The 18,729-nt window shown below is 32.8% G+C and overlaps 1 protein-coding gene across 1 annotated transcript in view; it reads left to right on the top strand.

Annotated features, from left to right (window-relative positions):
• LOC149786830 (uncharacterized) overlaps nt 1-18,729 on the top strand; it is a 120,044-nt gene that overhangs the window by 87,425 nt on the left and 13,890 nt on the right. The window contains exons 13-16 of the mRNA XM_089977348.1: nt 8,153-8,266; nt 14,031-14,085; nt 14,793-14,885; nt 15,966-16,107. Coding sequence (XP_089833474.1) covers nt 8,153-8,266; nt 14,031-14,085; nt 14,793-14,885; nt 15,966-16,107 — 404 coding nt within the window. The remainder of the gene's footprint in view (nt 1-8,152; nt 8,267-14,030; nt 14,086-14,792; nt 14,886-15,965; nt 16,108-18,729) is intronic.

Consider the following 18,729-nt stretch of genomic DNA (forward strand, 5'->3'; position numbering starts at 1 on the left):
GCGTTAACTGTCGTTTACGTTGCAAGTAGATATAAGGAAGAAGAAGCACTATTAACTGAATGGTATAATCGAACACTTGCTGAGCGGTTATTTGGAAATCAATATACAAAGGAAATAATTCAGAAAGATATGAGATCTCGCGAATGGGTTGCAATATTACCAAGTGCGATAGCTGCATTAAATAATGCAATTACTCGTGCAATTTCTATGAAACCCATTAATGCAATTACAAGAAACATATACCAATACAACGACATGACTTTTCAAAACAACCAGTACTTGGTAATGTTACTGTAAGATATTTATATGAACCTTGTGAACTTGAAGGTGGTAAAATAAGAGCGACTGATCCTATTTGGAGTTTTGCAGCACATAACATTTGCAGCATGTTAAGATCTACGGGTAGACCTGCAATCTACAGATTAGATTCAACTGCTCCTCAACGTGGATTTGTACGTGAACAATTACAAGTAATTCCTGAAGACACACAATTACCACCACATTCACTTTTGTAAACTAGCACCTCAACGTTGATTAAATTCAAAACAGGTCAGTATCACTTTTTCGCGTGTTTGACCAAGACTACTATTAATTCTATCTATGTTAAATTATTTTGGATTATAATTTGAATACTGCCACAACATTACTGTGCTACAGATCGCACAGTAATTATCCTGTCATTATTTCAATGTCATGATCAATTCAGTATCGAGATCAAAGTTGCACTTATATTTTTTGTCAAACTGTCTATAACTAATTTTTTTTCTCACTATATCAACGTCAGTTTACTGAATTTGTTTATTATTTTCTGTGAAATTTGTGATAACCCTCCGCAGCTGAGATATTCTTTAGCCTCGAGATACTTTGAGATAAATTAAGTTTGACCATTCAATACGATCATCGACGATCCAAACATTTATATCAAAGATGGGTAATACTTGTGATGAATAAATTGTCATCTCGTATCCTAGCGTCCATGGATCTTTGTCTATAATTAAGGCGCTCTCAACAACACTGACAGGAACTAAATGTCATTTAACATAAGATTGTGCTTCTCTGACGATCCTGGTATGTCAACGTCGATATTTTATCTGCTGGTCAATAACACAATGGTACGGGTAGATTTCAAAATGTTTCTTTATGTAACAAAAATAATTGTTGTTGAAGTGTATCACGAACTATCTTTCAACAATCAAATCAGCTGGTCTCCAAAAATTCAAAAAATTGTTAACAGGAGTTTTCTGAAATTATTTCACACATTGTTTCACATTGAATTTTATTTGGTTGTTGTTTGATTAATTTCTTAAACTCTCTTAATTCTGGATCAAGCACTTTCTGATCAGCAGTTATTTCTTCATAACAATCCACAAAATAATTTCAGCCATTTATGTGGACACAATCCAACAAAAGGTGGTGGTTGACCATGATCGCCACATATTATCACAGCAGTATTTTTTGTCAATAACCAATCAAGAAATATTTTTAACGTTTCTAATGAAACGATGCATATTTCATCCCAAACAATAATCCTTGAAATATATTTCTCGCCCATTCGTTCATGAATGCATTTATCTCCCTTCCATCGAAAGAATTTATGATAAGTGCATGATGTAACATTTCTTTCTTTCATTTCTCTTGCGAGTCTGTGTGTAGGTGTTAATACAATTATATCAAAATTCCAAAATAATTAATCACATGAGTTGTTTCACCAGAACCTCTAGGCCCATGAGATAAACAGTCTTATTTCTGGTCACAGGGTCATATATCGATGACAGTTTCAATATTCATTTTTTTTGCTAGAAAAATATCCTTAATTTCAACGTCGGTGGATTCAGAATAATTAAGTATATTTTCTTGTTTTATTCTCCATTCACCCCATGATGCATAAGTGCCGATATTTAGTTGTTCTAGCAATTCTGTATTTTGTATTGATATAAAATGAATCGTAGCGACTCTGACCACAAACTCAGAAACTTTATTTATCATCGATAATAGATTTATCAAACCGTATGAGAGTATTAAAGATCTTAAATGAGTAAACTGTGGTGACTCATCGTCAGTATAACTTACAATTGTACCTAATTTAATTTCGTCTGATAAATTAACATTACTTCAACTTCTAAATGTGTTTCTATTCATTGTATCAGCAATAATAAAATGCAGTAAAGCATCGTCTATAAATAATATTGTACAGTGTCGTGTATGATCATATGATCCTCCTTGGGTGAATTTACCGATTATTTTTCTGCCAATGTCTTTTGCGATTTTATTCTCAAAATCAGTCATATCATGATTTTCGTCATCAGAATATATAATTTGTTGTGGTAACCAAACTTATTTCTGCGAACTATATGATATAATTGCTTCACTTAAAACCAACGATATCAGTATTTTACATCAAGCATATATCATAAGAATATTGTTGGTTCCCACATATTTTATGAAAAATGTTTACCAAACCAGACATAACAACTCAGATGAAGATCTTCGGCAAACTTAAATGACTCTATACAAGCGAATCCAGTCAGGTCAAGATCTGGTAATGGTCCACTTATCGATACTCTGTTCATCTCTTGTGTTGAATGTCCAAATTGCTCAAAATATTTAGAACACTCTCCCATTCCAAGAACAATTCCGGGATAACATGCAACCATATCAAATGAGATAACATCCTTATAGTCGTATCTGGTATTCCATAATCCACGTGTCTGTATTCGACACAACTCGATATAATATCATTGAGATAATCAAACCTCATAAGCTTCCATGAATTTTTCTCTCTAGTAAAATGAGCCATGACTGATGGAATCATAAAAGAATTAGTGAGCAACTTTTCATTCATGACATCGACAAGGGTGTATTTTGACGTACTATCTTTCATTTCTTCTTGGAGAGATTCTGTGCGATAAATATTTCCATTAGGCCGTACAAACTGATCATAGTATCCGTCATCGAAGCTCTGAAATAACCATACCGATACAGGATCATTCTTACTTATTTCGTTAATAAAATCAAATATATCGCCTTAGTAAACTTTAACAATTTGATTTCGTGGAAATATTGCTACTGCATTAGTCCACGCATGCACATTATCATCAGTAATTTATATCCAAGCTCCTTTCGATTAATACTCTGATTCGTACAAAATCTCTTCGGTTATCGTTTTTGCCATCATTGGAAATTTCATTTCTTTCCTAGCTCAGTGACATCTTTGATAGATGCTCTGGTATCTTTAACTATTTTTGCCCAGTCATTTATCATTTTACGTCTTTTATCCATTAAACCATTTCCACAAGTCCAAATAGAAAATGTTCCCTTACTCGTTTGGCTACACAATTTAGCTTTGACAATTTCATCAGTTTTAGATCATGAAAGCTGGGTTTATCAATCAGCGGATATATTGCATAAATCGCCACAGTTACAGGATATGTTCTTTCATAATACGGTTTGTCAATACCAGTCACCATTCCTGGTTTAGAAAGTTTACTTAATATGGAATTTTTTCATTATGAAGGGCAAGGTCACGTTTGTCACTGATAATCCAAGTATTGTCCACTTTGTTAATAAACTTTACTCTGAAAAATATCTTTGATTGTTGTGATAATAATCGTCATCGCTCGTTGGTCGTTCATTGTAGCATCAATATCATCGGTGGTGAGCATGATTTTGAATGTTGACCACACATGAGATACATCATAGTTATGAAATTCTTTCTTAGCATTACCATTACATTCAATCAAAATTTCCGTCGGATCAACCAGAGCTCGTCTCATGGGTCAGGGGTTCTTCTACGAATCTCTAATTGTAATTAAGACCAATATAGTATTGAATTGAAATATTATATATTGAAATATATATTGTCTAAACCACTAGTTGTAAATTTATTCTTAATATCAATTAGTAGAAATTGTGATTTAGAAGATTGTAGTTTAAAAGATTTTGGTTTAAATGATTCTAGTTGAGGTTGTTTCTGAAACTTTTATGTCTTAAAAATTTGTGGCTCAGGTTGAGAAATTTGGGGCTCAGGAATTTTTTGTTTTCGTGGTTCAGGTTGATATTGTTGTTTAAGTAAATCTGCATAAAATTATTTGATTTTTCAATATATTCTCTATATATTGCACCATCATTTCTAGCCTGTTTTTTTATTGTAACATATACAATATATCCACTTAATAAAATTATCAATATTCATGCTAACATATTCAGGTTTCAAAAGTTGATACGTTCGAAGAAAACTCAACGCTGCAGTACTAGATAAATTTTCCATTGTAACAATTTCTTTATTAGTAAGTTCTTCAATAACACCTTCTCTAAATTTATTAATCAATGCAATATTTTATTTTCTTACTTTAGGTTTTGGTGTAAGGTCTTTTATATTTCACCAATGCCTTCAAGTATTTTTTTCCTCTCTACCAGGAGGTTGAGCAGCAGCTATGTCAGTTGGAAGATCTCTTTAAATCTGTTTTGTTTGTTTAGTTCTTCTTGCTATTTTTTTCTGTTTGCTCAGCAGTTTGTTTTAATGTCGGAAAAAGACTTTCAGTAGCTTCTGCAACTCTTTCAGTAACCTTCGTAACAGGTTTAAAAAAATTATATTCTGCATATTCAACTTGTGCTTCTTGACGTTCTTGTAGTTTTCGTTTGAGAGCATCACGAACTTGAAAATATCTTTTGATAGCATCTAATCTTTTTCGAGCTAATATACTTGTATAAGATTCCATTATTGATATAATAGTGATTTAATTATAGCAGCAGAGATGGTCAGACCACAAATAAGTGTCACGGTGGGTAAAAAAAAAAAACAAGCACAAATTTAAAAAAAAAAACAAACGACAAAGATGAAGTAACAAAATAAACTAACCCAATTAGAGAAACTCTCGGTTTTAGTTAGATAATTCGGTTTGACATTATTGACCTTTTATTTTCATTTTTTGTAGAAAGCTTTATTTTTCAAAAATGGACCTTTCTGCAAGTAGTCTGTTCACCCTCTCTGCTGCTTTATTCGTGCATTATCTGTGTACAGAACAAACCAGTTCTGCAGCTTACAAATATATATGTATCTATTTGGACTTGTACATGGTATTAGTCATCAGTGTTTGAAACTAAGAACACATGATAAACTGATTAACAACTATGTGTCACCTCGAAATTTCACTACCAATGACAGTCACAGCTTACAATCTACTTTAAAATTTTCTACTTTATTCATTCATCTAGCCTATTATCAAACTAGTGTGCTCAGGGCGGTAAGATCATACAGTAGCAGTTTGATTGATATTCACAAGCAGAACTTTGCGTTTCAGAAACGATGTTAATGTCGCTAGGCTAGGAGGGTTGGAATAATAACTTAATACAATATATTACAAACAAAATGTATCATAAATAAATAAGGTGGTTTGAACCGAGAAATGTGCATATTTAGATGGTTTATGATCAAAACTTTATATTTGATCACATCTGTTCTCATACTGATGCTGTGATCAAAATTAAAAACATGAATATTATTTCATAAGATCCTACATTACTATATAAGTATATAATAAAATAAAGAAAATCTATTGTGGGCCATTCTAGACTGAGTTATGTGTCTGCCGTCAACATCCCAGAGATTCAACAAATAGCCTCATTTCAGATTGATTAGTAAGATAGCATATAAAATACTACTGGTCAAACTAATTGCTGACAAAACATAAATACACTGATTCCTTATATTCCGTTATGCACAGAACTGGGTTGGAAACAAATAAACTAGAGGATAACAACAATTCGTAAGGGTATTATCCTCTGGACATGCTCCAGATATAACCTGGTCATTGTATTAAAAAATGAGCATTATAGTACAATGCAGAGCCATATACTCTAAAGGCGGTTGTTGGTTTTACAAAAGATAGATATGGACAGGATTCAACCCTAAGTAGCCAAATTAAATGGCAATTTCTGGAGTGCGAAAATAGAATAAACAAGTGTAAGATCCCCTACCGACATACCTAACACCACCAAGAAAGCCACAGTAATAACCTACCATTTCTTCCGACTTGCTACGAATAAACGTATTCAAGATTTACATTTATTTTAATGTCAAACAGTTTACTGGGACTGACTATAAAGTCAACACTACACATTTCGCAACAAGCATGGTGATGTCCTATAAAGCTGAGACAACGCTATTCTACGTACTGGATAAAATGAAAATGGACATACCGAAATGAGCATGAAAGTTCATATCGACCACAGACGTTTAAACAAAATCAGATGTTTTAAAGTTCTTAAGTAACATATATCAATTGCAAAAGCCATAAGAAAGAAACAATATTAACATCCTTCATACTGTTATTTCCTACCATAGATTCAATCTGTTGCTTTAAGACAAATATAGTAATCGTCTGACATAAAATCTTGCATAAAATTGGACATTATCAGACGACACACTGGTGATACAGAAATAGTAACCTATGGTCATGCAGTGTATATAAGATAAGTACATGATACATGGCGCTATGCAGAAAATTACCGAAAACTTCGAAGATATATATTTATTCCACTCACCTATTACCATCTACAGTACTTGTTTCCACAACGTTTAGCCATTTATGCTTCCCTTCATAGCGATATACATTATATTAAATGCATATATGCACGTATACTTTCTTGCATGATCTGTGCGTGTCAAAAATATACAATAGCTAAATGCTTAGGTATGATAAAATGATGTCCCATCTATGTGTCTTTATAGCAATGTGATGTCTTGATAATATCTTAATCAGATAATAATTTCATGTCAAAAGAATTTCTTCTAGGAATTGTATATATTGGAATTTATTTCTCTAATGTGTCTTTAATTTAATTCAAGAATTTGTTTTGTTATGTATAGAGAATGATAATGTCTGTCAACGGTCAACTTTTAACTACAGTTCCCTTTATTGCATTATACATTTTGCTCCATATATTTGAACATGAAAAGTCGGATTGTTCTGATCTAGACTAATCATTATTTAATTTTTTTTTTTGTATCGCGCTGAATTCGTGAAAATTTGAAGAGAACGCCTCGTGTTGCGTTATATACAAAGACATTTTGCTTTCTCTATTCTTTTTTGTCTATCTATCAACCCTTTGAGGAACGAGTATTTAATGTTTAATGTAATATGAAATATGTGCAATTATAAGTAAACATTTATGCTGCGTCGTGTTATAAATCTTCCGTCACAATATTCATCCTTCTTTCAACCCATCCTTCCATTCATGCACTCAAGTGATTTCTTGTTTTCATAAATATAGTACTATCCTGAAAATCATTCAGTGTTATCGGTCTATATATGTATGTCTTTCCTTCTAACGAGACATGTGTTTATGTAATTTCTGTGTTGTACGTATTCGACACTGCATACCTGATCTTCCTGTCTATAAATTAAATTGCAAATGGACCAATATAATCTTAATGTTATATCTGTACATGTTTATGGACATGATTGTTTTGCTAAAATACACTTTAATGTTAGCTTAAATTTCCTTTCTTTATCATGTAATATTCAAAATGGCTCATTTGTATCCCTTTTGTGGTCAACATAAAACTGCATACACGCATCAATGCACACATTTATAGTATCTGAAATCAAAAAGTCTTACTTCACAAATGTTTCTTCTTTTATCTCTCTTATTGTTATTGTAAATGTCTTGAACACTGCAATAATTAATCTCTACGTTTATTTTTACCATACATCATTGTATATTTTTATAATATGTCCGTTACACAACATATAAAACCCTTTATTCTAACACTGGTTAACCATTTAAAATAAAACATTTGAGGTCTGAATGAACTTGGAGGGAATATTTGTTCTTTTACATAGCAAAGCCCCATAGAATTGAACGCAAAATGCCATTATTGGTTTCCTTCTATCATTTCTACATTGAAACAGGTTAGATTTCTATCCAAATATTTCAAACACAATTTGCTTTCATTAATCATACCTTTTTGATTTAGTTCTCTTTTTCTTTTTTTTAAGTACGGTAGTATTTATATGGTGTCCATTTTAGAATATGTATTTCAGAAATATATAACATCCATATTTATCAATTGAAATAAAATGTACAAGAAGTTTTTTCACATACACTTCAAAAACATTTCATTTTTATTTTCTTCTTTTAAATCCATTAGATCCTTGTTCCATATTTACAAGAAGGAAAAATCACGAGGCACTGGAGAAACTGAAGCCTGGTGATTTGATCAAGTTTGTCGAAAAATCCTGCAATCACTGGGGAGTGTACAATGGTAATGTATTAAAATGCCCATTGATGTATTGTGCTCTAGGGAAGTCATGTTTCTTGGACTAAATATATTGAAAAGAGACTACAGCTTTTCAACATGTTCTCTTACAAGATAAAAGTATCCTAGTGATAACAGTTTCTTTACACACTGATATTCCTTGTATTTATTAAAAATCTACTGCAGTGTTTTCAAGAAATATAGGTATCAAGTTAATATGCTCCAGTTGCTTAAATTCTATGAGTGAATTCATATAGACATGCCACAGACACTCTCTAAAGTGACAAATGTAATGACACATCATTCAAGTTTTTGTCGTCTATCGAGCCTTTGATTCATCACTGAATATGTCAGTATCTTCACAGGCACATATGGAATAGTGTGATCCAATGGTTCAATCTGCATTAATTCGTTCTAATATCTATAAGTTACCACAAATTTGAAGTTTCAATACTCTTCAAAAACATGTTTATAATAAATGATTTATCATGACCATCAAGTGTATTTGTATTATAAAATTTTACAACCTCAACGAGCGTTCTGTTTGTTTTTATTTTTTGTTTGTCTTGAATCTGTTTTGTATTTGCCTTTGATAAAGACTCATTTAGAATCAGAAGTGCTCAGACTAGTTAGATACTAGTTTTGCACTGTTCGTTGTCAGGTTTAGTATATATGTACATACATATATATACTGAAACAAACCCTTACTGAATTTGATCGATTGATGAACATAAAGTACTACAGTGCTTACCATTTGAAAAGAGGCAATTGTCACCAGAATATTCTGTTCAAAATAATATTATTTTTGTACACACGGGATACCACCCCCCGTGTTTTCATGACTCGCGATATGTCGGCCTATTCTGCGAACAGCTCTGAAAAGATGCAATGTTTATCCATTGGGCTATAGGAATGAAATACATTACTTTCGACTGTTTCTGTCAGCATTTCAGTCGAGTAATTAGAATTCAGTCGAGTAATTAGGTCAGGTTTATAGCTAGTTTTACAAAATTCAGCGCAGCAATGCAATTAAATGGCTAGGAATATTAAGCAAACTAAACCGATCTTGTAAAAAAATTGGTAAATTAAACATTTTATAAAAAGAATAAGCTATTATGTGGAAGAGAAGCAATAATGAATAGGATGTAATGTGTACACGTTTGGTTTTGGGGGAAGAATTACTAAAGGATTTAGAAACAGACTATACGCCTGGGATTTTTTTAGATTGTCGTTCTAGGTGCAAGTTGACACCTTTAGTATCATATGATATTGTATGTGTATGGAAACTTGAATTAAGATGCAGAATATTTAAGGTATACATTTCCATCTTTCATATAATGTATTTATTTGTCTGATTCTAATAGATACATAGTAAATAGAATGTTCTGGGTTACAGGTTTAAAAAGGTCATGGAGTGATGGAGTGGGTCTTCATGTTGACATTTAGAAATCGTAATTTTATATGCTTTTCAAATCGAAATGTAGGATATTTTTTTGCACTTTAGGAATATAACTTTTCTTAATTAAGGTACAATCGTTCTTTCTTGATACAAAATAGATTCTTAGCCCCAAAAAGCACGTAATCCAATGATTACAGAAATGACATGTCGCTGTGCAAAATTACCCGACGCACAGAATTCGCCGACATGGTGGGTGTATATATATATGTGTGTGTGTGTGTGTGTGTGTGTGTGTGTGTGTGTGTATTTGGTGGAAACCGAGGACATTAATAAGATTACACACCAACGTACCGAGGACACACCTCCAAATGAGGACGTCCTCGGTTGGAAAAATGGTAAAATCTTGCTTCTCCCAACTATTTTAGCCTATAATAACGTAAAATCATGATTTGTAGGAAGGTCCCCGTTTACACGATTGGTACTTGTTCGCGATTTTGGCGTGTATCTTTCTTCCAAAGCTGGTGACACACACGCCCGAAACCAAGTGCTCGACTGCCCGGTGGAAAACTTGTAGAGAGATCTCTACTTTCAAATTACACGTTGCAAACACTTATTATCTCCCTTTAGATCCATGCATCAGATACCAACTACTAAGATAAACTATAAAAAGATAAGATGGTGCTTATAACAGTCCTTGGCATTTTTATTAATATTTCATGCATGTGAGACAACAGTGTTGGGAAACTCAAGATAAATTCTTACCATACACGTCCAATATAGGCAAATAAATCTACGACATGTACAAACGAAGTACATCAAAATGCTATTGGAAATACACATGAATTCATTGTCGAGTTGTACCGAAATTGCAAATTATCCGACCCATCTGTAAAGGTAAGACGGCCTGTTTGCGCGAGATTTTATTTACACACGTAAAGATATTGAAAACACATCCTTGATATGCAAAATTTATTTTATGATTATTAAATGAGCTATATCCGCCCCTATTTCATCATTTGCCTATTTAGTAGAGATAACAGATGTGAATCAAGTGAAAAATTCCGTTAATGTGAGATCGAAGTATCACTAACCCAATTTGGAAGTTACATGCACAGAACATCAATAAATATATAGAAAGATAAATATATTATACAGAGGTCAAACATTTATCATCAAGATGATCAGTCCCAAAATGAAACATTTAATTACAGCAAGATGTTTTTCATTATCACGCTCTTAAGACCTGTGACTAAATGTGCAGGCAGTCATAAACTGTTTAATTCATTCAATGTTCTATTAAATGTATATACTTGCTTCAGTTGGTGATTGGATGACTTTGCTGAACATATCATGACTTAAATTTGTATTGATAGTTCTGTTGTAAACGAAGTCTTTTTAAAACAACACACAACATGTAAAAACAAGGTGTCAATCTATATTGCTTTCCCAAATTTAAAGAGGTTATTAACAATAGCCAAAACGCTCAGGATGTTCTACTGGACCAACTTGTCTTTATAACGTAACAGAACATTTATTTACAGCTGCATTAGACTGTACTATTCTTACTCATTTATAATTTTTCAGTATATTTAATACAGAAGGCGACGCGGAAAGAAAACAAAATGTTTAAAACTTCCAATCAGCGATACAAAACACCAAAACATTAAAACACTTTAAACTGTTTGTAAAAAGGTAGCCAGACAATTATCCCCTTTCACTACATCTAATCTCATAAACTCTGTTATTTACTTCTGCAATTACGAACTTTAAAGTTATTCAAGAGGTTTCAATGCAGTTAACATAGATAAGTTGTTGTTGTTGTTGTTGTTGTTGTTATCGATGTTTTAGTCTATCATTATTCTTTGTGTTGAGGTTGAGATAAAACACTATACAGACTACAACATAAATAATTTTGTATGCATTATCGATTTGTTCAACCAAAGTGACTTGAAAAATAAAAAGTCTCCATGAAATACACAATATGGGTAACACAAACATTCATTCTTATGTTCAACTATACATCTGCACATGTCCGAGAGAGAGAGAGAGAGAGAGAGGGGGGGGGGAGGGAGAGAAAGAGAAAGATATAGAGAGAAGATTCGTACGCTTATTATACAACGAAGATATTACTGTATTTTATCAAAAAGCGAATAGTCATTGCCGATAAGGCGAGTTTCCTGCCATAAATGCTCAAATCCAGCCAAATAGTATTGCAATAAGTCAGGGGTATTTGCTTGACCGAGCGGTATCAAACCCTGGCACGATTCCACTAGAAGTCATCAGTTTACACCAAATTTCCAAAGACTTCTATACAACTTCAGTTATAAATTAGAAAGCCCGACGTGTCCATTCTATACATAAATTTTTCGCTAATTAATGCAAGACCACCGATCTCAAAATTTGACAAAGATATATCAACCACACATCTGCATGGTTTCTCTTTATCAACGTTCCGTACCGTCAGCAGTTCACGCCGTAGAAACTATACAACTATCCTCTAACACAGGGATCTATTTTTACTGCGCCACCTTAGGCCAGTAAATTCATGGTTTCAGAGCACATTTTGCCAGCACGACTGCGTCACATTTGCCTCCATGGCGACATAAACGGTATATGCTGAGTCCCTTCTTGTTTATTCCTTTGTGTAATTTACCTGTTTCCTACCGTAAGAACTGCCACTGCAGTCACACAACCAATGTACACCATTAGTTTTTAATAGGGAATATATTACTACAGGGACACCCATGCGGTTTTGACCTGAATTCACAAAAAGTCAACCATGGCATCATGGAAACTCACTAACACTTCACTCCGTGACGTTTGCTCCTACTAAATGGCTAATTATTTCGGGCTAAGGAATATTTACATTGCATCGAGTTACAATAATCAAACAAGTAATCACACACATCTAAGAATTCTTTAAAACGGGGCGCTATAACCAAATGCGCATACTCCAAATGTATTATTATATGATCTCCAAAGTGGTGAATGAGTCAAAAGCGTGTTATGTCGTACTAAAGTCTAATTGCAGGACAATCAGTCAATCAATATATTCATCAGTCAGTCAATAACAACAAGATATATATTCAAAAAATAATGTAATTGCCCTAAAGCACAGTTGTAGTCGAAACCCTTATAGATTTTACAGTTACTTAATAATAATATGTCATTTAGATTTGATTTTAACGTACCTTTAACAATCTTTCAGTCATATCGCTGCGGTGTCTGCAGTGTGGCAGCTTATAGTGATGTCTATCATTGGGGCATACGCCACATACATGTAGCATGATGTCACACGCAGTCACATTATTTTTACACCAGGCCGACTAAGTCACAACACTAACCTCCTAATGCTGAGCGCCTAGCGAGGCAGCTGTTAGTACCATTGTCATGTCTTTGTTATGGCTCTGCCTGGGTTCTAACCCGCAACCTCCCGCATCCGAGGCGGACGCTCAAACCACTAGGCCACCTGAGCGGTCGTACTGATTGTTAAGACTGGATTAGATGTGCATATATGTCATTGTTGGTCATAATGTACGAATGTCCACGGTCTCCGTGATTTTGTCAAATAGTGTGCGTCCTTAGTTTGTATGGATTATACAGAAAATTTGTGGAAACGTGTGCGTCCTCGCTTGCATTGCTAAATTGCATATTCCTTAGAATTGATAATACAGTTCCCTCCTTGATACATCACCATTTCCTATTAATGTACTGCCTCAAACAGTATTTGTTTTTGCTCTAGCATCGCCAGAACAAATGTCCTCGGTACGTGGTTCCATACACAAGTCCTCTATATCCACTAAATACAAGAATATATGTGTGTGTGTGTGTGTGTGTGTGTGTGTGTGTTTCCATATTTCAATATTTATCAGAATAATAGTTTCGCTCATATATCTAGGTCTTTACAGATGTATGCGTTTTGTTGTTTAAATTTGCTGTAAAAATTATGAGTTACACGCTTGTGTCATATTGCGTCATAGTTCTTGTTACACTCACTGTCTAGCAGTGGAAGCGTATCTAAGATTCCACTATTTCTTTTTAGCTGCCATTCCATGCACATATATGCCAAAGAGTCCAACTAAACTCGATTTGCTATGGATATATTTAGGGAGTTGTTTATAAAATTCATACAAATTGATAATTCGTTTTTCTTCCAGTATTCTACAAGTTATAAATGTATGGAGTGCAGTATCTATATGTGTCGATGTTGCGCCATAATTATATATCTCAGCTTAATTCCATACTTGTCTTTATGTAAAGTGTACATCCAATGTTATATATTACAACTAAAAACAATCTACCTTATCTCGAGAGCACTTTGTGAATGTTCTAAAGACAGACAACTGAACATTGTTTAAAAACATATTTCAGATGTTGATAAGTTCATCCACTGGACAGCAGAATGCCATGTTACTGAGCCTTGCAGGTTTGACTATTTACGGAATAAACATTAGCATCTACTGGTATTAAAGGTTAAAGACATATGATAGTACATTCACGGAAGATAATTGTAACCAGAAACTGTCTATGGATTAATAAGCAATATACATAGTTAAACTGACATTGTATTGTACAAGATTTTGTAGACACAGGATAAACAATTGATAAATAATAAAAATGGTTATCAAGTTCAAAAATAGAATAAATTAGTTTTATTTATTTTGTATTGCAAGAGCAACACTTAACAGATCCTTGGAAAACTGTTAATATCTTTTACCAAGTAATTGTCATATATTTCCTGCACAAGATGTATAAATAACTAAAGGAATGCAACAAGTGTAAACACTTGCCAACACAGGTCGAGAAACGAGTTATTGTCGTACCCGGTATATTAGGTGCAGAGTTAGTTACATACGACATGTAGTATATATTGAGAAAACTCGTTCTTCCCACGTTTAAATAATTAGAGCCAAACGATCACCAATCATTGTGAGTTGTGTTTTAATGATCTGTTATTATTAAACGTTACATTGATACTTGACCGTAGTGATGTTTGAATTTGGACAAACACTTGTAAATTTTAAAACGAATACATCATTTCAATATTGATTTAATTTTCATTTTTTTGTTGTAACGTAGACATAAAGAATTTCTATACGTGACTTTTAAATCGTGAATTTTTGTAATCCCCAGGACGTCAGATGGCTGTACACCCAGCATAGAGATCGGGTCTGTAAAGATACTAAAAGAAGCTGAGAAATTGGAGAAACTCAACCGCGAGGGAGGGTATGTTTTTTTTTTTAAACTTGGTATTTTCAAATGAATTAATAATCACAATTTATGGGTTCAATAAAAATTGGACAATACAACTTAACATATTCTTGTTCAGGTTTCAATTGCGAAGAGATGTTATTTGTTTCACCCATAATGTAAGGTTTGGAAACAAATGATCAACAACATCATGTAAAAGTGTGAAGTAGTTCAATGAAGAAGACCTTTCTATAAAAGCAATTTTTATGTCATCAATGAGTATATCTATATATGAAATGTCTTCACTTACATAGATATGTTTATGTGCACTAGGCATTAAGTAAAACCAAAACTAAAGGTGTCAGCTCATCTGCCCTACGAGAAGCAATAAATTTTGAAATGCATCTCCTAATGGTTGGATTGTAAATTCTTATTTGTTAGCAGGTTAAGTTTTTTAAATTTATGTTAGGATACATATTTGGAAAATGTACACCTTATTATATTACTATGCTTCATTTTTAAATCCTGCTGTCATTCCTCAATAAATTCAGTTTACATTATGACACTTTTCCACTTTAAAATAATTTTTATATATGTAAAGATTATTAACCAAAAAGCTATAATTTGTTCAAAGCAGAAACTTGCACCCAGCCACGAGTACTGGCATCTATCACATAAATCTTACTCACCAATACATTAATCAACTTGACAACTTGACCATACCATCATTGCCCTCCATAGGGATGCAACTTACCCCTAAAAGCTCAAAGGAAACAAACTGGAAGTGCATGGAACCTATTTTTCAGACAGGCTCAATTTAATTCCATATTGAAAATCACATTACCTTACAATCAGTTTAGTTTTCTGAACTCGTGAAGTTGGTGTTACGTTATCTCTACAAATAAAATATATCAGGATGAAACTACTTTATTTATAAAGAGCTAAGGTGAATTTAAAACAAAAACAAAAGTATCTTCCTGGGTTTGTATGCTCATTGTCATTGCTTGCATCAAGTTTGTAAGATTTGTATCTCAACTGTCTCAGGCTAGTGGAAACGGCTTTTTGTCATGCATCTAATTGGTACGTATAATGTAATAAATGTTTCTTTTCCTGTAGAATCATTGACACAGCTCACATTATAGGAAGGGTCCAAGCTTTCGTGGCTAAAATAAAAGCAGGAGAGAAAAATGGAGAAGACTACAGGGATATGTTCAATGATTGCGAACATTTTGCCACATGGTGCCATTACGGATTAGGAGTAAGTGGGAACTATGTATACATACAACAAATTTTATATTTATGAAATTCGAACTTAAGAGTTAAATTAAAACTACATGAAGCATCCTTTGACAGAACATTATTTTCTATTTTCAGTCTTTCAAAGGCTGATATACAAGCACTTTTATACTTGAGAAACTGCTTGATATAAATTTAGCTAAATGAATATAGACGCAGCTTTTTGCGCAAGGTGGTCTTAGGGCGACCAGTAGAATTAAAAGGCAATGGGGAAAAGTAATTAACGCAAATGATTTTGATCGAAGAAACGTCATTTGTAGATTTTGAAAATGTTAATGCACTCTGGTGTGTATTATACATTGAGATTCCTTGGAAATAGGTGGACACCATTATTTGACTGATGCACATTTCATATTAAGTATCCTGTATCTAAATTATAATATTTGAGAAATAATGTTGCCATATGTTTTCATTTGTCTACTTTCAGATGGTGTGAATAATAGATTTAAGCATTTATTGCTTGCATATTTTTTCTTATCTAATTATTTTAAAAAAACAATTCTTGTCATCCACATTTGAATATTTTTATGTGAGTAATTTGTTTATTATTGGTAGAAATAATATCTTCATAGTTATAATCATTTTAAGATGCACTTTTGATCAATAAATGACATCACAACTTGTGTCAACTCCTTTCCAAATTTCCCCAAACAGGCAAATCTCATTATATCATTAAGCCCACTTGAAAAGTTGCTACACATAATATTTTAGCCCATTTATGTCTTAAATGCATATGTTTTTGTATCTGTCCACATGCAAACTCAGCTCGGGACTCCCCTACAAATTAATGTAAGCAAGATACGTTCACTGTTTGTGATGACAGCATTTTGAACATACGCGTTTGCACGTCAATTCCGATTGTTCCTCTTTGTCTACAAGAAGTGGTCATAACCCGTACGTTGATAATATATCTATATGTTAGTTGCTCTAATTGAATGCATGCAAACACATTTTCATTTGTGAAGTTATAATGTTCACCCATACATCATCCACAGAGCTTTAAATACATATGGAAAAGTCTAGCAACATATACCAAAATACAGCAAGCATGGTAGACCTGAAAATAAACTTATAAAAATTAAATTGTACCACACTTTTACAAAACTCAATGAAATTAGACAAAACAGTTTCACAACAAGAAATGAACACTTTTTAGTGTGGTCTGTTTGGCTTTCGTTGATATGAAAACCGTATTACTCTCTTATGAGAGGTACTTTGGAAGGAAATTGTGCTGGAATGAATTGATAAAGAATTCCTTATAATCCAACATGATGGAGGGACCATAATAGTGTTATTCTGTTTCATCTGCAAGATCAAGATATGCATAACCTAGGATTAGTCTTCAAGTTACTTCTGAAGCAACTAAAAACTGATACAGGACAAAATTAATTAAACTTTCAAACTATACGATTCCTGATAACATTGAACTGGTTGCTAATGAGAATGTCAGTAGTGTTTTTGTAATTTTGTGTGAACTTTATTTCTTTAAAATATACCGTCGATAGTAAACATTGTAAATGCACTCAAATTATTTCTGTCTATTTCTCTATCCATAAAAAAAAACAAACAAATAAATAAACAAATAAACAAATTAAAGATACATTTTATTGGCAAAACAATGATTATTTGTTTACTTCATTTTAGCGCCACTAGTATTACATTGGCATTCATTATACATTTATTAGATACACTTTTTCTTGCACATCTTGCAATGCTTAAAATGAATTCTAAACTCTTTCAGAAATGATAAAGACATGAGTTTTGTTATTTTCTTTTCTATAAATGCATCAATTGAAAGCATAGTAAAAACTGTAATAAAGCTGCTGATATATCATGTCTTAATTTAAAGGTGGATTAAGCATAACATTTGGATCAGGTTTCTGAATTAAAATTAGATATTTTGTGTTCAGATTTGTTTGTGATAACATTATGTGTTATACAAGCATGAGATGTACGGATTTGTGGTTTACAAGAACCATTTTATTCCTGCTCATGTTACGCTAAATGTTTTTTTTATATATATTAAATACTAAACAAAGCAATCTGAATAATCAGAATGCCTCAGTGGTTCATTTTGAAATATGGAAGTTTAATTGAAATCTTTGTTTCTTATATAGCAAAGCTACAAGCTATTTCAATGAAATCATTTACATCATTCTCTATCAGTAAAATTTTGTGAAGACTATTTCATTGCAGTAATGATTTAGATGAACTGACGGATATGTTAACTCAGACAGATAATGATTCAGTTTCATACAAAATTATGTGCACATCCAGAAAGGTTTAGACTTCAAACACACACACACTTGACATATTATTTTTATGATAATATAGACCTCAAATTATACACACATGACAATTCTAAATTGCATACTATAAGCCCATATCAAGTTTCACTCAGCACATCCTCAATGACAAGGACAAATAAAGGATTAAAAGATGGGTTTCTTTTATTCCAATCATTCCTTTAATTTGTCTGAAGGGTCGTAAAAAATCCTGTCAATTATTATTTCCATCCGACTTTGAAGACTAAATGGGTTTACATAATTTATTTCAGCAATCTTGAAAACAAAGACTCTTGATT

Source organism: Sinohyriopsis cumingii, chromosome 12, assembly GCF_028554795.1.
Source record: "Sinohyriopsis cumingii isolate HCF-2022 chromosome 12, ASM2855479v2, whole genome shotgun sequence".
Lineage (NCBI taxonomy): Eukaryota > Metazoa > Mollusca > Bivalvia > Unionida > Unionidae > Sinohyriopsis > Sinohyriopsis cumingii.